This window comes from Myotis nattereri (assembly GCF_964212035.1).
Source record: "Myotis nattereri genome assembly, chromosome: 2".
Taxonomy (NCBI): domain Eukaryota; kingdom Metazoa; phylum Chordata; class Mammalia; order Chiroptera; family Vespertilionidae; genus Myotis; species Myotis nattereri.
Window position 1 is genome coordinate 109,609,847 of NC_138076.1, and position 17,055 is coordinate 109,626,901.

General features: G+C 43.2%; 2 protein-coding genes across 3 annotated transcripts in view; one reads left to right on the forward strand and one right to left on the reverse strand.

Annotated features, from left to right (window-relative positions):
• Positions 1-17,055, forward strand: part of SKA3 (spindle and kinetochore associated complex subunit 3) — a gene marked incomplete at its 3' end in the record, with an annotated part of 47,771 nt that overhangs the window by 16,144 nt on the left and 14,572 nt on the right. For both annotated transcript variants that reach the window (XM_081083549.1, XM_081083548.1), the window contains exons 4-5: positions 1,078-1,474; positions 3,478-3,557. In XM_081083549.1, the coding sequence (XP_080939675.1) occupies positions 1,078-1,474; positions 3,478-3,557 (477 nt within the window). The remainder of the gene's footprint in view (positions 1-1,077; positions 1,475-3,477; positions 3,558-17,055) is intronic.
• On the reverse strand, positions 10,717-11,793 carry LOC308513471 (vacuolar protein sorting-associated protein 26B-like; the record flags this gene model as incomplete). The annotated part of the gene is given in 3 exon segments (XM_081083550.1): positions 10,717-11,032; positions 11,035-11,316; positions 11,319-11,793. Coding segments are annotated over 3 exon segments (1,002 nt in total). The 3' UTR covers positions 10,717-10,787.

Sequence of the window (17,055 nt, forward strand, 5' to 3'; positions counted from 1 at the left end):
TGGCTCTTCTGGCTGGTGGGGGGAGGCTTCACGTACAGCTGCTGATCCTCAGAGGATGTGGTGATCAGGAGGCTGCTGTTGCTTGGATCTGCTGCGTTGATTTAAGGGCACATAATACAACACAACAAGGCACCCGCCCTGGATCTTTTAACTCCAACTTTAGTTCCACACAAAATTCATTCATCAGTAGTGTACCCAGGAAATGACAAAGGACTATAGGGAAAAGTATAGTTGTTAGTCAGTTATTTAATCTGAAGTGTAGTGGTTAAATGTTAAGGTGTAGAGTTAGATGTAACCCTATCAAAGGTTGAGGAATGGCATATCTTTCTAATGCTGTCCTGTTATTTCTCTAACTAGGCTTTTTAAAAATAAATAAATTTTTTTATTGCTTTCAGAGAGGGAGAGAGAGAGAAACACCAATGATGAGAGAGAATCAATGATAGGCTGCCTCCTGCATGTGCCTCACTGGGGATAGAGCCCACAACCGGGGCATATGCCCTCACCAGTAATGGAACCGTGACCTCCTGATTCATAGGTCGATGCTCAACCATTGAGCTACCTTGGCTAGGCTCTCACTAGGCTTTTGATACTTGTGTTTCAGGCTGACAGGATAAAAATTTATTTTTGTATAACAGTCTTTCCTTTTTATGCATTTGTAAGTTAAATATTAAAATTAATATTTTTATACTTTATGTTGAATCTAGATTGTAGTTAATTCCACACTGTAATTACTGTCATTAAATGATAAAATAGTTTCACAATATATTAAGAACTGGTAAATTACATTAACTGGGGAAGTAAGGAAATTGGACTTATATTTGTAGGTATTGATTTTTCATCTTTTAATACTTTAGTTTACTTCTTTTCTCTAATATGTCATCAAAATGGGGTATGGGTGGACAAGAGGTGCATATCAGAAATTTACTAAAGATACAATTAGAATAAAACCTTAGAGACTGAGGACGGAATCAGGACTTTTACTGATTAAGGTCATTTCAAATGACACTGTTCTATGTGGTTTTAGTACTTGAGATTTCCTGATTTGATGTTTAAATACAATATGACCTTTTCTCCCAGAGGGTGAGCAAGAAGCCATTGACTCTAAACCAGAGTCCACTAGAGATGAAAACCTTCAAAAGGATGATATGTCTAATCCTGTTGTTCCAAGCAGCTCTGTTTCTGAGAAGATTCCATGTAGTCCACAACTTTCAGATTTTGGACTTGAGCGGTACCTGATATTGCAAATTCCACCAAACCCTCCACAGGCAGTAAACAATCATAAGAAAGAGCCAAACATGTTAACTCCATCTTCCAAACAGTCACCAGTTGAAGTACTAAAAACTCCTAAATGTGCACTAAATATGGATGATTTTGAGTGTGTGACTCCTAAATTAGAGCACTTTGGTATCTCTGAATATACTTTGTGTTTGAATGAAGATTACACAATGGGACTTAAAAATGTGAAGAATAAAAGGTAAGCAGCTTTCTTAAAAGGTACAGCTTATCTAACTTCCTATATCTTTTGTATTTATTGATTTTTTTCCTTGAAGTATGATGTTTCAGACTGAGGTCTTCAGATACTTCTTATTTCAAACTTCCCTGAATCACCAATTCTAAGTAAAGTGTGAGCTGTAGATTTTTTCAGGTTAGATGCTATAAAAGGAGTGACACTGGCCTGGAAAAAAAAGATGTTTGGTAAGATAGAGAAAGAAGAATAAAATGAAAGGATTGCCCTGGCTGGTGTGTTCAGTGGTTAGACCCAAAGGATCTCAGGTTCAATTACCTGGGTTGCAGGTTCCATCCCTGGCTGGGTTGGGGCGTGTATGGAAGGCAACCCATGAGTGTCTTTCACATCGTTGTTTTTTCCTTCCTCCCTCCTTCTTTCCCTCCCGCTCTAAAAATCTATGGGAAAAATATCCTTGAATGAGGATTAACAAAAAAGTATGTGTGTGTAAGTAAAGCTACAGTAAGTAAAACAGTATAAAACTGTCACAGAATAGACCTATAACTGGGACAAAATTGCCCAGAAACAGATTAATTTATATCAGTGGTTCTCAACCTTCCTAGTGCCGCGACCCTTTAATACAGTTCCTCATGTTGTGGTGACCCCCAACCATAAAATTATTTTCGTTGCTACTTCATAACTGTAATTTTGCTACTGTTATGAATCGTAATGTAAATATCTGCTATGCAGGATGTATTTTCATTGTTACAAATTGAACATAAAGCATAGTGATTAATCACGAAAACAATATGTAATTATATGTGTATTTTCCAATGGTCTTAGGCGACCCCTGTGAAAGGGTCGTTCGACCCCCAAAGGAGTCGCAACCCACAGGTTGAGAGCCGCTGATTTATATAATGAGTTGAACTTATTATGGCTTTCCTTTAAGTCAGAGATTCCTAATCTACTTCTAAGTCAAAACTTTCAATACAAAATGGTTCTTAAGCTTTTTGAGCCATGTTTCCACTTTTTTTTTCTTCTTGATTTCAGAGAGAGGAAGGGAACAGAAGGGACAGCAATATCATTGATGAGAGAGAGTCAGTGATCAACTGCCTCCTGCACACACACACCCTCTCCCCCCCCCCCCCCCCCTTACTGGGGATTGAGCCATAAGCCTGGCATGTGTCCTGACTGGGAACTGGGAATCGAACCTCAACCTCCTGGTTCATGGGTTGATGCTCAACCACTGATTTATACCACTGGGCTATACTTTTTTCTTTTTTTTTTAATGTATTTTTATTTTAGAGAGGAAGGGAAAGGAATAGAGAAACATAAATGATGAGAAAAAATCATGGATCAACTGCCTCTTGCACACCCCCTAATGGGGATAGAGCTCATAACACTGGCATGTGCCCTGAGAATCGAATCATTACCTCCTGGTTCATAGGTCGATGCTCAATCTCAGCCATACCAGCCGGGCTGGGCTGTACATTTATTTTTTTTAAAAAAAAACACACAATTCTTTTAGCCCTGGCCGGTGTTGTTCAGTGGTTCAAGCATCAGTCTCCACATAAGGGGTCCCAGATTCTATTCTGATTCCCAGTCAAAGGCATCTACCTGGGTTGTGGGCTCGCTCCCTGTACCCAGTCTGGGTGCATGCAAGAGGCAGCCAATCTCTATGTCTCTGTCTCTCTCCCTCCCTTCCTTCTACTCTTTCTGAAAAAGCAATGGAAAAAATATCCTCTGGTGAGGATTAACAAAATAAATAAATAAAAATAAATAAAAAATAATTCTTTTAAAGAGAGAGAAACATCAATCAGTTGCCTCAAACTCACAACCTGGGTATGTGCCCTGACCAGGAATCAAACCTGCACTGCTACCTTTTGGTGTACACGATGACACCCCAACCAACTGAGTCATAAAATAGGAGTGAATATTCCTCCAGGCTTGATGATTTATTGTAAGATAAAATTTTCCCAGAGGTTTAATATTAACTTTTTTTTACCTTATAATTTCCCTATTAATCATGCCAGTGAGGAAGCTGTAGAAACAGAACCAGTGTCCAGTAATAGCACCACTGCTAGCCTCATAAACCAGCAATTGGAAAAAAATGGTAAGTATGAAAATCAAGTTACTTCTCAGCTATACTCTTTCCAGATGATCTTTGTACAAAAATGATGTACCACATACATATTCTAATAGCCTTCTGCATCTTTTCAGTTGGTGACATCCAGTTCTGTTAAGTACCACCATTCATTTCATTCATGTTCAGCATGATTTCATACGGGAGAAAGATAAAATTTTCTTTCTTTTTATACTCTTCCTTGTTATATTCAGTATTTGTCAGTTTGTTTGTTTTTAACATTTTAACTTAAAGCATATAAATATACATTCATTCACCAATTTTTTGATATAGAGCCAGTAGCACCCTTTTTAAATTTAGCCTCAGCCTATTGATTAGAGTTCTACATTATCTTATATTAACTTCACTCGGAATACATCAGCTACCATTCAAATTTTTTTTAAAGAGTACAAGAACTTAAAGAAAATTTCATGTAGTTTTCTCATATTTGTCCCAGCAAACTGAAAACACTGGTTTTCATGAAAATATAAAATAAAAAAATTCTAGTTTTATGATTTCTTTGAATAATTATTTATACTTGTCTGATCTATACCAAATTTATTGGCAAATCTTTTAAAGTAACTTGTCTTTATGAAGTCTTTCCAGGGTTTTAGACATTATTTTCAGAAATATTCTCTTTACTAATTTCACTGACTTGTTATTAAATTAACAAGTACCTCTGGCATAAACAGGTGTAACAAAATGCAACTCATTCATAGTAAGCTTAGAGCTTAACTTATAAGAAAAAACATGACTATATTAAAGAGTAGCCTATTTTTTTAAAAAGGAGAGAAATTGGACCACTACCTTCCATCATACTCAGAAATCACTTCCCAGTGGACCATAATAAGGGAGACTATCTTTTATGACTTCCTGCCTGAAATCCTTCAGTGGGCCATCAGCAGTATCCTATATAATAAAAAGCTTAATATGCTAAGTGTCTGGTCATCTGGTCAGTCGTTCAACCAATCAAAGTGTAATATGCTAATGATATGCTAAGGCCACTCAGCTGCTCGCTATGATGTGCACTGACCACCAGGTGGCAGATGCTCCCATGGGTAGGTTAGCTTGCTGCTGGAGTCCGGCCAATCAGGACTGAGCGAGACTGGCTAGACATGCCCTGGAGCCCTCCCGCGGTCCCTCGCTTGCTGGCCAACCTCCCATGTCCCTCCCTGGCCCCGATCATGCACCACTGGAGTCCCTCGGCCTGGCCTGCGCCCTCTTGCAATCCAGGCTGAGGGCCTCCCCCCCCCAACCCCCCCCCCCCCGCCAGTGTACGAATTTTGTGCACCAGGCCTCTAGTCTTATGAAAAGAATTAAAAGCTTACGTTTACCCATTAGTAATTTGGTTAAGTGGAGGCTTATTAAGAGAGTTTATGTTGTATTTTTGTTTGACCCTATTTCTTCGCCACAAAAGCTATTAAAATTTTTATAGTCTGTACTTATTAAAATTTAGTAATTTCTTTACCATTTTTTTTTGTGATTGCCATTGCTTTTTTTTTTAATATATTTTTATTGATTTTTTTTTAGAGAGAGGGAGGGAGAGTGATAGTTAGAAACATCGATGAGCGAGAAACATCGATCAGCTGCCTCCTGCACATCTCCTACTGGGGATGTGCCCGCAACCAAGGTACATGCCCTCGACCGGAATCGAACCTGGGACCTTTCAGTCCGCAGGCTGACGCTCTATCCACTGAGCCAAACCAGTTTTGGCGCCATTGCTTCTTATAGTTCACTCATTCCTTCTGGGTTTAGTTTTCTGGTTAAAGTACTGCCTTTAGCAGTTCTTTCAGAGATGGTCTATTCTGTGTTAAGTAATCTCTGGTTCTGGATGACCCCCATGGGGATAGAGCCTGAGACCAGGGAATGTGCCCTGACCAGGAATTGAACCAGTGACCTGTTGGTGCATGGGTTGACAGTCAACCACTAAGCAACACCAGCTGGGCTTTCACTCATTCTTGAATGATAATTTAACACGATATAGGTGACTAGATCAACATAGGTCTTTCTTCAGTATTTTAAAGAAATTATTCCATGTGACCTGGTATCTATTGCTGATGAGCAGAGGGCTATTGGTCTGATTAGCTTTTCTTTATAGAAAATCTCTTCTTTTTGGTAGCCTATAAGTTTTTATCTTTATCTTTGACATTCTTCATTTCTCTATAGTATGTTTGTTTTCATGTATTATGTTTATAATTTGGGATGATTTTTTAAACTAAGGACTCATCTAAGTCTGGAAAATACTGACATTATCTCTTTAATAATATTACTTTCCCCTAATTCCTCAATTTTTTTCTCCTGAAATTCCTGTAAGATATACACTGAGTGGCCAGATTATTATGACCACCTGACCTTTGTAGGCAAATTAGCTATAATTTCACGCTGAAGTTGCTAGAGGGCCAGACCATTATAAACGTCTGAATAGCACAGCATACCGAAGTATCGTTGCTGATCCTATCATGTTGATGGTGTCTCCCAATGGAGATGGCTTCGTCCAACAAGACAATGCGCCATGCCACGGTGCTCATATTGTGCAGGAGTGATTTCAAGAACATGAGGGAGACTTTACCTTGCTTGGGTGGCTCCCATAATCACCAGATCTCAATCCAATTGAGCATTTATAGGACGAAGTTAAAAGAGCCATCAGGCAGCTGGTTCCACAACCATCAAATCTCACAGAACTAGACAGTGTTATTCATCAGGCATGGTGTCTGATTCCTCGCATCACTTTTCAACATCTTGTGGAGTCAATGCCAAGAAGAATCGCCGCAGTATTGAAGGCAAAAGGTGGCCCAACGAAGTACTGCTGGGGTGGTCATAATAATCTGGCCGGTCATAATAATCTGGCCACTCAGTATATATTGAAACTTACCCTTTAGCCTCCTCAGTTTAACTTCCATTTGATAGCTTCCTTCCCTTTTTCTTTGCTACTTGGTGCTTTAGACATCCTTCCAATTGCTGTTTCTCTCTTACACTGAGTCTAATTTATTATGTTAACCGATCACTTGAATTTTTACTCTAATGACTACATTTTTTGTTTTATAAGTTTTTTCTATTTTTCCTTCTGTATTGCTCACTTGCCTTAAGATTTCTATGCCTCCATTTATCTCTTTGAACATTTTAAACACTTGTATCTGAAAGACTCTTAATGTATTCATTCTCTTATCACTTTGATTGTCTTTCTTGGGGCTTGTTTCCTCACATGCCTTTAATTTTTAATGCATCTTTTTTTTTAATTAAGTAATTACTTTTTTATTGTTTAAAGTATTATAAATAGTAGTACATATGTCTCCTTTTTTTTCCCAATTGACCTTCCCCCAGCCTTCCCTACTCCCCCGGCACATGCCCTCACCCTCCTCCCAGTGTCTTGCTTATATGCATGCATACAAGTCCTTCGGTTGATCTCTTACCTCTCCCCCACCCCGCCCCCCGCCATCCCTCCCCAGCTTTCCCGCTGTAGTTTGACAGTCTATTTGATTCTTCTCTGCCTGTGTATCTATTTTTGTTCATCAGTTTATAATGTTTTTTATTATCCATAAATAAGTGAGATCATGTATTTTTCTTTCACTGATTGGCTTATTTCACTTAGCATAATGCTCTCCAGTTCCATCCATGCTGTTTCAAATGGTAAGAACTCCTTTTTTATAGTACTGTAGTATTCCATTGTGTAGATGTACCATAGTTTTCTAATCCACTCATCTGCTGATGGGCATTTAGGCTGTTTCCAAATCTTAGCTATTGTAAATTGTGCTGCTGTGAACATAGGGGTGCATATATTCTTTCTGATTGGTGTTTCTGTTTTCTTGGGATATATTCCTAGAAGTGGTCTTACTGGGTCAAATGGCAGTTCCATTTTTAATTTTTTGAGGAAATGCCATACTGTTTTCCACAGTGGCTACACCAGTTTGTATTCCCACCAGCAGTGAAGGAGGGTTCCTTTTTCTCCGCATCCTTGCCAGCACTTGTCGTTTGTTGATTTGTTGATGATAGCCATTCTGACAGGTGTGAGGTGGTTCCTCATTGTTGTTTTGATGTGCATCTCTCGGATGATTAGTGACTTAGAGCATGTTTTCATATGTCTCTTGGCTTTCTGAATGTCCTCTTTTGAAAAATGTCCATTTAGGTCCTTTGCCCATTTATTGAGTGGGTTGTTTATCTTCCTTTTATTAAGTTGTATGAGTTATCTGTAAATGTTGGAGATTAAACCCTTATTGGAGATAACATTGGCAAATATGTTCTCCCATGCAGTGGGCTTTCTTGTTGTTTTGCTGATGGTTTCTTTTGCTGCGCAGAAGCTTTTTATTTTTATGTAGCCCCATTTGTTTATTTTCTCCTTAGTTTCCATTGCTGTAGGAGCTGTATCGTTAAATATATTGCTACAACAAATGCCTGTCATTTTGCTGCCTATGGCTTCTTCTAAGATTTTTATAGTTTCTCATCTTATATTTAAGTCCTTTATCCATTTTGAGTTTATTTTTGTGTATGGTGTAAGTTGGTGGCCTAGTTTAATTTTTTTGCAATTATCTGTCCAGTTTTCCTAACATGATTTATTGAAGAGACTGTCTTGACTCCATTGTATGCTCTTGCCTCCTTTGTCAAATACTAATTGAGCATAATGGCTTGTGTCGATTTCTTGATTCTTTGTTTTGTTCCACTGGTCTATATGTCTGTTCTTGTGCCAGCACCAGGCAGTTTTGAGAACAGTAGTTTTGTAGTATAGCTTGATATCTGGTATTGTGATCCCTCCAACATTGTTCTTCTTCTCAAGATTGCTGCAGCTATTCGGGGTCTTTTTTTATTCCAGATGAATTTTTGGAGAGTTTGTTCTAGGTCTTTGAAGTATGCCATTGGTATTTTAATGGGGATTGCATTGAATTTATAGATTGCTTTGGGTAGTATGGACATTTTAATGATGATGATTCTACCAATCCATGAACATGGTGTATTCTTCCATTTGTTCATGTCTTCCTCTATCTCTTTTTTCAGCGTTCTGAAATTTTCTGAGTACAGGTCCTTTATCTCCTTGGTTAAATTTATTCCTAGGCATCTTAATTTTTTTGTTGCAATGGTAAATGGGATTGCTTTTTTAACTTCTCTTTCTTTTTTATTCTTTTTTTTTTTTTTTTATCTGGACCGTGGGCACGATGCCTCCGAGCACAGGGCTGCCTTTAATCAGAGAGACAACTGAAACAAGCGCTCTTTTTTTTTAAAATACAGCCATTGAAAAGATGATACATTAAGAAACATGTAAACACCGCAGCTGCTTAATGACAAGTTGCACTGCTTTGTTTAGTACCTATGCACTCCTAGGTGTAGAGACCTGGAACGGGGACAGGAGCCTCCCCTCACTCCCACAGTTGGGCAAATTAGTGGGGAATGAGGGCAGAGTAAGAGGAAACGTAAAGTCTAGCTTGTGTACAGGTCCTGAGAGAATAAAAGCAAATTCTATCTTCTAGTTCTCCCAGAAGAAAGTTTTAAGATGTTACAAAAGTCGGTGGATGGATTTGTGTTGTCTGGGGACGTAGAGGAATTGTCAGGTGCTTTCCAGCTAGAATACCATCTACCGGGAGGCCCACCAGAGCCGTCTCAGGCTCTGCGGAAGGCAAGGAGCACAGAGCCCGCCTCCCCCAAGCTGGACGAGTGGCCCTGTCCCCACGGGGATTGTCCGTTGTACTGAACTCGGGGCCCAGCCTGGGAAAACCAGCTCACCTTGGTGCTGCTGCCCCCAGTCAACCTCGAGTGTTAGTCCAAATGCCTTTCTAGTCGCAGTCCTGATCCCCGGGCCCTGCCCAAAGGCCTATGATTGTACTAAAATTTGAAGACGAGTCATCCCTATATCCCACACTAACTGGAAAATGACACAGGAACCAACCCACCCCTCTGCTTGCCAAATCACAGAGACCTGAGACCCCCGAATATTGCCCTTACTGGCCAGTGGGGTCTGCTTGTCTTCCAAGAAGGGGCGGGAGGCCAACAGAGTAATTCCTGGTCATTTCCAGGTGAAGCAGAAAAGGATGTCAACACTGTTACTGCAACTGGCCCAAGTGCAGCACAGCAGAGGGGACCCCCTCTAGTGGAACAAGAACACCCACGAGAGTGTCTGTAATGTGTTTTCAAAGAAAAACGGCAACGGTCCTCAATGCTGGCCAGTCACCTGGCGGAGACGACATGATTTGGCAAGCAGTTCTGAGGCTGTGGCAGGTCCTGCTGAGTCCTCATCGCCCTCCTGAGGGTTAGGTGGGGAGTGAAGAGGCGTGGGCAATAGTAAGAACAAAATGTCAAGTGTTTGAAACCCAGCCCCAATGCTCAAATTAAATGGAGAGCAAGGCGTGACGAGGATCCACTCTTAGGGAAGCAAGGGATCAAGGCCCCTTCCTGGGATCTGTTCTTAAAGGAAACATGTCCCTGTTTAGGCTTGTGGGCTGGGCACACAAAACAATACCCCAGAACCACACAGCCCTTAGAGCTGACGGGAGGGAATGGAAGGCAGACAGCTCCATGCAGCGTTCACTGATGCCATCCATACAGGACACTGACCCCAGGGTGTCTCTGAGCCATGATTTTTCATGGGTGAAGGGACAGTCAGCCAAAGGCCCTTCCACAGGCTCTGTCCCAGGATGTTACTGGCAAGAGTCCATAGAACATGGAGAAGGGAGTTGCCTGGGTCCCGGCAGGGAGGGAAAGGCCAGAAAGGAGGTGGCTTGTGGAAACTTCAAAGCACCACGTCCAAGACTCCCAAAGAGGTAGCTTCCTAATCTCGAGTCTCACCCTGGCCACTGGGGATGGGGCAGCCCAACTCCGCCCCTCCCTCAGGGACCTGAGGGGAGGACAAGAGGTGACCACCAGGGCCCGTTGGCAGCTCAGACTCCCAGGGACATGGTCAGAGCCTGCATCAGGGGCCAGAGGCTGGGGCCGAGGATGCTGGCACTGTCTGCCCGTGCGGCATGAGGCAGCCCCCGTGCGTGAGGCCCTTTCCCCAGAGGGATGCTCGCTTCAGGATGCTACCTCTCTCCCCGCCAGCTGCAGAGCCCCCAGGACAGTGCCTCCTGGCCCGAGCCCCCAGGGGTCTTCAGAAAAAGAATTTAAATCAAAAACATGATTTGTTTTCAGGTTGCAAGTAACAGGTCAGCTGAGCTCACACCATCCTCCCCGCCCCCAGCCGCTGGTGTCTGCTAGATGGGGTGCTGGGTGGGAGCCCAGCAGCTCCTTGGCCCTGGGGGCCTACTGCCTGCAGTTGTTGTCAGACAGCTGGCTGGGGGTCCGCACTTCACCCAGGGAGGTCGTGCCCTCGAAGCGCTGTGAGGCGATGGCTGCCTGGTGGGACATGCTCTTCCATACGATGTCACCCTTCCGCCACAACACCACTTCCGGCTGTTTGAAGTAGCGCTGTTCCTCCTCGTCTATCAGGACCAGGTTGAGATAGTAGCGCACGGAGAACTTCTTGTTGATGTCCCGCATGGTGGGGTGAGCTCGTAGCCCGCCAAGAAGAGCCAGATCGGGATAGACTCTCCTCTCACTGGTGCTCCATCCATGATCTCGTACTTGGCTATCGTGTCGTTCTCATGGTACACGTTGGGGCCTGTGCCCGTCGTTTCCCGCTTGATGATGTTGATCTCCATGTGCTTGATTTTGATTCGCACCAGCAGGAAGTATATCTTCCCCACAATGACATCTTTCAAGTGGTATTTGGACTTGTACTCAAACTCAATGTGCAGACAGTCCTCGATCCCAACCTCCATCTTGATGGAGAGTTCAGCTCTGGGTATGTGCTGAGCGTGTGAACGACAATGTCCATCTCTTTGACAACATCATTGAGGCGGCGGCTGATGGTGGCGCGGAGGAAATACCGGAGCTTCACATTCTGCCCCGTGTAGGACTCATACGGCTTCTCCACGTGGGTGAATTCAAAGTCGAAGGCCTGTGACTGGGTGATTTCTCCAGGCCGGGCCAAGTCCTTCACCAGCGACACAAACTCATGGTGGTTCCCGCGGTCATAGTAGAGTTCTATCTGCCCGATGAACTCGATCTTGATTCCCTGGTGCTCCAGCCGCGTGTTGGGGTGCTTGAGCGCGAGGCTCACCTTCCCGGAGACTGTCTCGTCGTCGTAGAAAAGGAAATATTTCTCCTTCTTCCCGTCCTCCGTCTTGTGCTCGGCCCGCTTCCTACTCTCCGCATCGTTGAGCACGATCTCCACCTCTACGCTCTGCCCGAAGCCGAAGAAGCTCATCTCGCCGCCGGCCGGGCGCACCGGGCTCTCCGGGGCCGGGCTGCCCTAAGGGATGGCCAGCGGGCTGGCCACGTGCGGCCGGGTGGGGGGCGAGGCACGACGGCCAGCTACAGCCGGAGGGCAGGGCAGGGCCGGCTGCGCCGCCCAGAGCGCAGATTCGCCACGGCCCGCCAGTCCCTGAGCGGGCGCGGGCGACGGAGATGGCGAGGGGCGAGGGCAGCCATGCCACTCTACGGGGGGCGGTGCAGAGCCCCGGGGCTACCGGCCGCTGCCGCCCACCCGGTGCCCTGCGGCTCCGGGCTCGGGCGGCAGAGCGAACCTCCAGAGATCGCGGCTAATTTCTCTTTCTGTGAGTTCATTATTGATGTATAGAAAAGCCATAGACTTCTGGGTGTTAATTTTGTATCCTGCTACATTGCCGAATTAATTTATTAAGTCTAGTAGTTTTTTATGGAGTCTTTGGGCTTTTCTGTGTACAATATCATGTCACCTGCAAATAAGGACAGTTTACCTCTTTTCCAATTTGGATGCCTTTTATTTCTTCTTCTTGTCTGCTCACAATGACTAGTACTTCCAGTACTATGTTGAACTGGAGTGAGAGTGGGCATCCCTGTCTTGTTCCTGTTCTTAGGGGAAATGGTTTTAGTTTTTGCCCATTGAGCATGATGTTGGCTGTGGGTTTGTCATATATGGCTTTTATTATGTTGAGGTATGATCCTTCTATTCCCACCTTGGTGAGGGTTTTAATCAAGAAAGGGTGTTGGATTTTGTCAAATGCTTTTTCTGCATCAATGGATATGATTATATGATTTTTTGTGTGTGTGTGTGTTGCTTCTGTGCTTTATTTTTTTTATTTTTATTTTTTTATTTTTATTTATTTATTTATTGCTTAAAGTTGATCATATGATTTTTATCTCTCTTTGTTTATATGGTGTATCACATTTGTTGATTTGTGGATATTGTACCATCCCTGCATCCCTGGAATAAATCCCACTTGGTCATGGTGTATGATCTTTCTAATGTAATGCTGGATTTGATTTGCTAGAATTTTGTTGAGGATTTTAGTGTCTATGTTCATGAGGGATATTGGCCTGTAATTCTCTTTCTTTGTGGTGTCTTTATCTGGTTTTGGGATTAGGGTAATGCTGGCTTTGAAGAAAGAGCTTGGAAGTGCTCCTTACTCTTGAATTTTTTTGAATAGTCTGAGGAAGATAGGTTTTATTTTTTCTTTGAATGTTAGGTAAAACTCCCCTGTGAAGCTGCCTGGTCCAGGGCTTTTGTTTGTTGGACGTTTTTTGATTACTGCTTTAACTTCCTCCATAGTTATCAACCTATTCGGATTTTTTGATTCCTCCTCATTGAGTTTTGGAAGGTCATATTTTTTTAAGAATATGTCCATTTCTTCTAGGTTGACCAGTTTGTTGGAATAGAGTTGCTTATAGTATTTTTTTATGATTCTTCGTATTTCGGTGGGGTCTGTTGTTATTTCACCTCTTTCATTTCTGATTTTGTTTATTTGGGTCCTCTCTCTTTGCTTCCTGGTGAGCCTGGCTAGAGGTTCATCAATCTTGTTTATCCTTTCAAAGAACTAGCTCTTGGTTTCATTGATCTTTTCTATTGTTTTTTTTTTTTTGTCTCTATGTTATTTATTTCTGCTCTGATCTTTATTATTTCCTTCCCTTTTTTTGTTGCTCTTTTTCTAATTCTTCAAGTTGCAGAGTTAGATGGTTTATCATCAATTGTTCTTGTTTTTTGAGATAGACCGTAATGCTATGAACTTCCCTCTCAGGACTCCTTTCATTGTGTCCCAAAGATTTTGGATTGTTGTGTTTTCATTGTTGGTTTTTTCCAGGATGTGTTTTATTTCTTCTTTAATCTCTTTGGTAACCCACTCATTGATTAATAGTGTGCTATTCAGCCTCCAAGTGTTTGAATTTTTGTGATTGATTTTACTGTAGTTGATTTCTAATTTTATGCCATTGTGATCTGAGAAGATGCTTGATATGATTTCAGTCCTCTTGAATTTGGAGAGACTTTGCCTGTGTCCCAATATGTGGTCTATCTTTGAAAATGTCCCATGTGCACTTGAGAAGAATGTATATTCTGGAGTTTTGGGATGGAATGTAATAAAGATGTCGATTAAGGCCATCTGATCTAGTGAGTCGTTTAGGATTGATGTTTCTTTGCTAATGTTTTTCTAGAAGATTTATCCAGTGACATTAATGGGATATTAAAGTCTCCTACTATGATTGTGTTGTTGTTAATCTCACCCCTCATATGTTCCAGAAGATTTTTTATGTATTTGAGTACTCCTGCATTGGGTGCATAAATGTTTACCAGAGTTATATCTCTTGTTGTATCGATCCCTTTAGAATGAAGTGGCCTTTCTTGTCTCTTGTTATGGTCTTCACTTTGAGGTCTATTTTGTCAGATATAAGTATTGCTACCCCAGCTTTTTTTCATTTCCGTTTGCCTGCTAGATACTTTTCCATCCCTTCACTTTCAGTCTGTGTGAGTCCCTTGTTCTGAGGTGGGTCTCTTGTAGACAGCATATATGTGGGTCATGTTTTCTTATTCATTTACTCGACGTCTTTTGGTTTGAGTATTAATCCATTTACGTTTAATGTTATTATTTATAGGTACTTGTTTTAGCCATTTCTGTATTTTATGCTTGTGTTCCTTCCTTCCTTTCTTTTCTTCTTTATACAGCATTCCCTTTAGCATTTCCTGTATTGCTGGTTTGGAAGTGATAAACTCCCTTAGCCTTTTTTTTGTCTGCGAAGCTCCTGATTTCCCCTTCAATTTTGATTGATAGTCTTGCTGGATAGAGTATTCTTGGATTCAGTCCTTTGCTTTGCATCACTTTGTATATCTCCTTCCATTCCCTTCTAGCTTGATGTGTTTCTTTTGAGAAATCATTTGATAATCTGATGGGGGATCCTTTGTAGGTAACTGCCTGTCTCTCTCTTGCAGCCTTTAAGATTCTCTCTTTGTCGTAAACATTTGCCATTCTAATTATGACGTGTCTTGGTGTGGATCTTTTGGGATTTATCTTGCTTGGGACTCTCTGTACTTGTGTAACTTTGTACTTCCCCATATCAGGGAAGTTTTCTGTCATTATTTCTTCAAATAGATTCTCTAATCCTTGCTGCTCTTCTTGTCCTTCTGGCAGCCCTATTATACATATGTTACTTTGTTTTGTGTTGTCCCAAAGCTCCCTTAGGCTCTTCTTGTTTTTTACTTTTATTCTCTAGTTGCTGTTCAGATTGAGCCTGTTTCTATACCTTATCTTTTAACTCTCTAATTTGGTCCTCTGGTTCTTATAGTCTACTGTTGAAACCTTCCATGGTGTTTTTGATTGTAGCTGTATCACTTTTTATTACTTCTTGATTTTTGCATAGGTTGTTGATTTTCTCGTCCATCCAGTGTATGAACTGTACGACCATTACTCTGAATTCTTTTTCTGTCATGTTGCATGCTTCTGTTTCACTCATTTCCTTTCTTGGTGATTCCTCATTTTCTTTCCTCTGGGGATTGTTTCGTTGTCTCCCTATTCTAACTATCACCTGCAGGTTCAAATGTCGAGTTGTGGAGGCCTGGGCTATGTGCAGTGGGAGCTTCGCACCCCCTAAGAGTCACTGAAGAGCTCTGACACCAAGATGTGTGGCTGCCATGCGTTGGTGGGAGCCACGCTCGCCCAGGATCAGAGTCACTGGCACTTAGTGTGGCCTAGTGTGCACACACAGAATCAGGGACCCCACCTGCGCCGCGCTGAAATACAGACCCCGCTGGCGTGTGCCGAAAATCAGAGTCCCCTAGCGAGTGTCAGGAATCACAGATACCCTGTGCCTATCCGGAGAATCGAGTATCAGAGTCTCTGTTGATTGGTGCGGCCTCGCACCGAGAATCACTGTCCCTGTGTGTGCATGTGCCAAGAATTGGAGTCCCTGGCTCTTAGTGTGAATGCACTGGGAGTCAGGGATCTCAGGCACACACATGAGAAACAGAGTCAAGTCACTGGTGCTCAGTGCTGCCTTTCGCGTGGAGAATCAGAGTCCCTGGTCTGCTTGGGGGACCAGGTTGCACTGTTGCACTGTGTCATCAGAATGTCCACTCCTGTGCAAGGGAAAACAGCCTCCGTGTGCGTTTACCCTGAATCAAAGTCAGGTGGCACTGCTGCCCTGTGTGGGCTTGGGGTCTGGTCATGGGAGTGCGGGCTGAGGGAAACACACTCCCCGTGTTCGAGCACCCAGCTTCAAATTCAGCACAGCCTCCCTGTGGGGGTGCGGGGTCTGGTCACACGGGTGTGCACTGCGGGAAACAAACTCCCCCTGTCTGTGCACCTGGGCTCAAATTCAGTGCAGCCTCCCTGTGTGGGCGCAGGGTCTGGTCGCGGGAAACAAACTTCCCCTGTCCGCGCACCCAGGCTCAAATTCAGGTAGAGCTGCTACTGTTGTGTGTGGGCAGGAAGCCTGTTTGCGTGGAGAGGGTCTGGCAGTTCCTATGCCACTGCCGCGGGCTGGTGGGGAGAGGGATTGGCTCTGTGACTCACAGAAATCTGGAACCCTGGTCTGCCTGGCGTCTTGGTGTCCCTGGGTCTGCAGCAGTGGTCGTAGGTCTTTCACCTGAGTGGCTGTAGGGTCCCAGTTTGTGACTGAGACCAGATTAGGTCATGGCGAGGCTAGGATCCTAGTCTCAAGCAGTTCTGTTCTTCAAGATGGCGTGGTCTCTGTGCCTGCGGTGTCTTCCCTGGAGTGTTTGCAGAAGCAACAGGGTTGCACCCTTTAAGACTGCCCAGTTCGGCAGCCCCTTGGAAGACCTGCAGGATCTAACTGTCCTTGCTCTCACACACACACACATCACACCTGTCCACACACTCCTCTATCACTCCCTCACTCTCTCACACACACTCCCTCCCTACCTTCTCGGTGGTCGCCATCTTGTCTCTCTCTGAACTCATCTTTATTTTTTTTACTTTTTTATTTTTTAAATATATTTTATTGATTTTTTACAGAGAGGAAGGGAGAGGGATAGAGAGTCAGAAACATCGATGAGAGAGAAGCATCGATCAGTTGCCTCCTGCACACTCCCCACTGGGGATGTGCCTGCAACTAAGGTACATGCCCTTGACCGGAATCGAACCTGGGACCCTTCAGCCCCCAGGCCGACGCTCTATCCAGTGAGCCAAACTGGTCAGGGCTCTGAACTCATCTTTAAATAGAGGTTTTCAGTGGTAGTTCTATGTGCCCTGTGGAGCTGTTT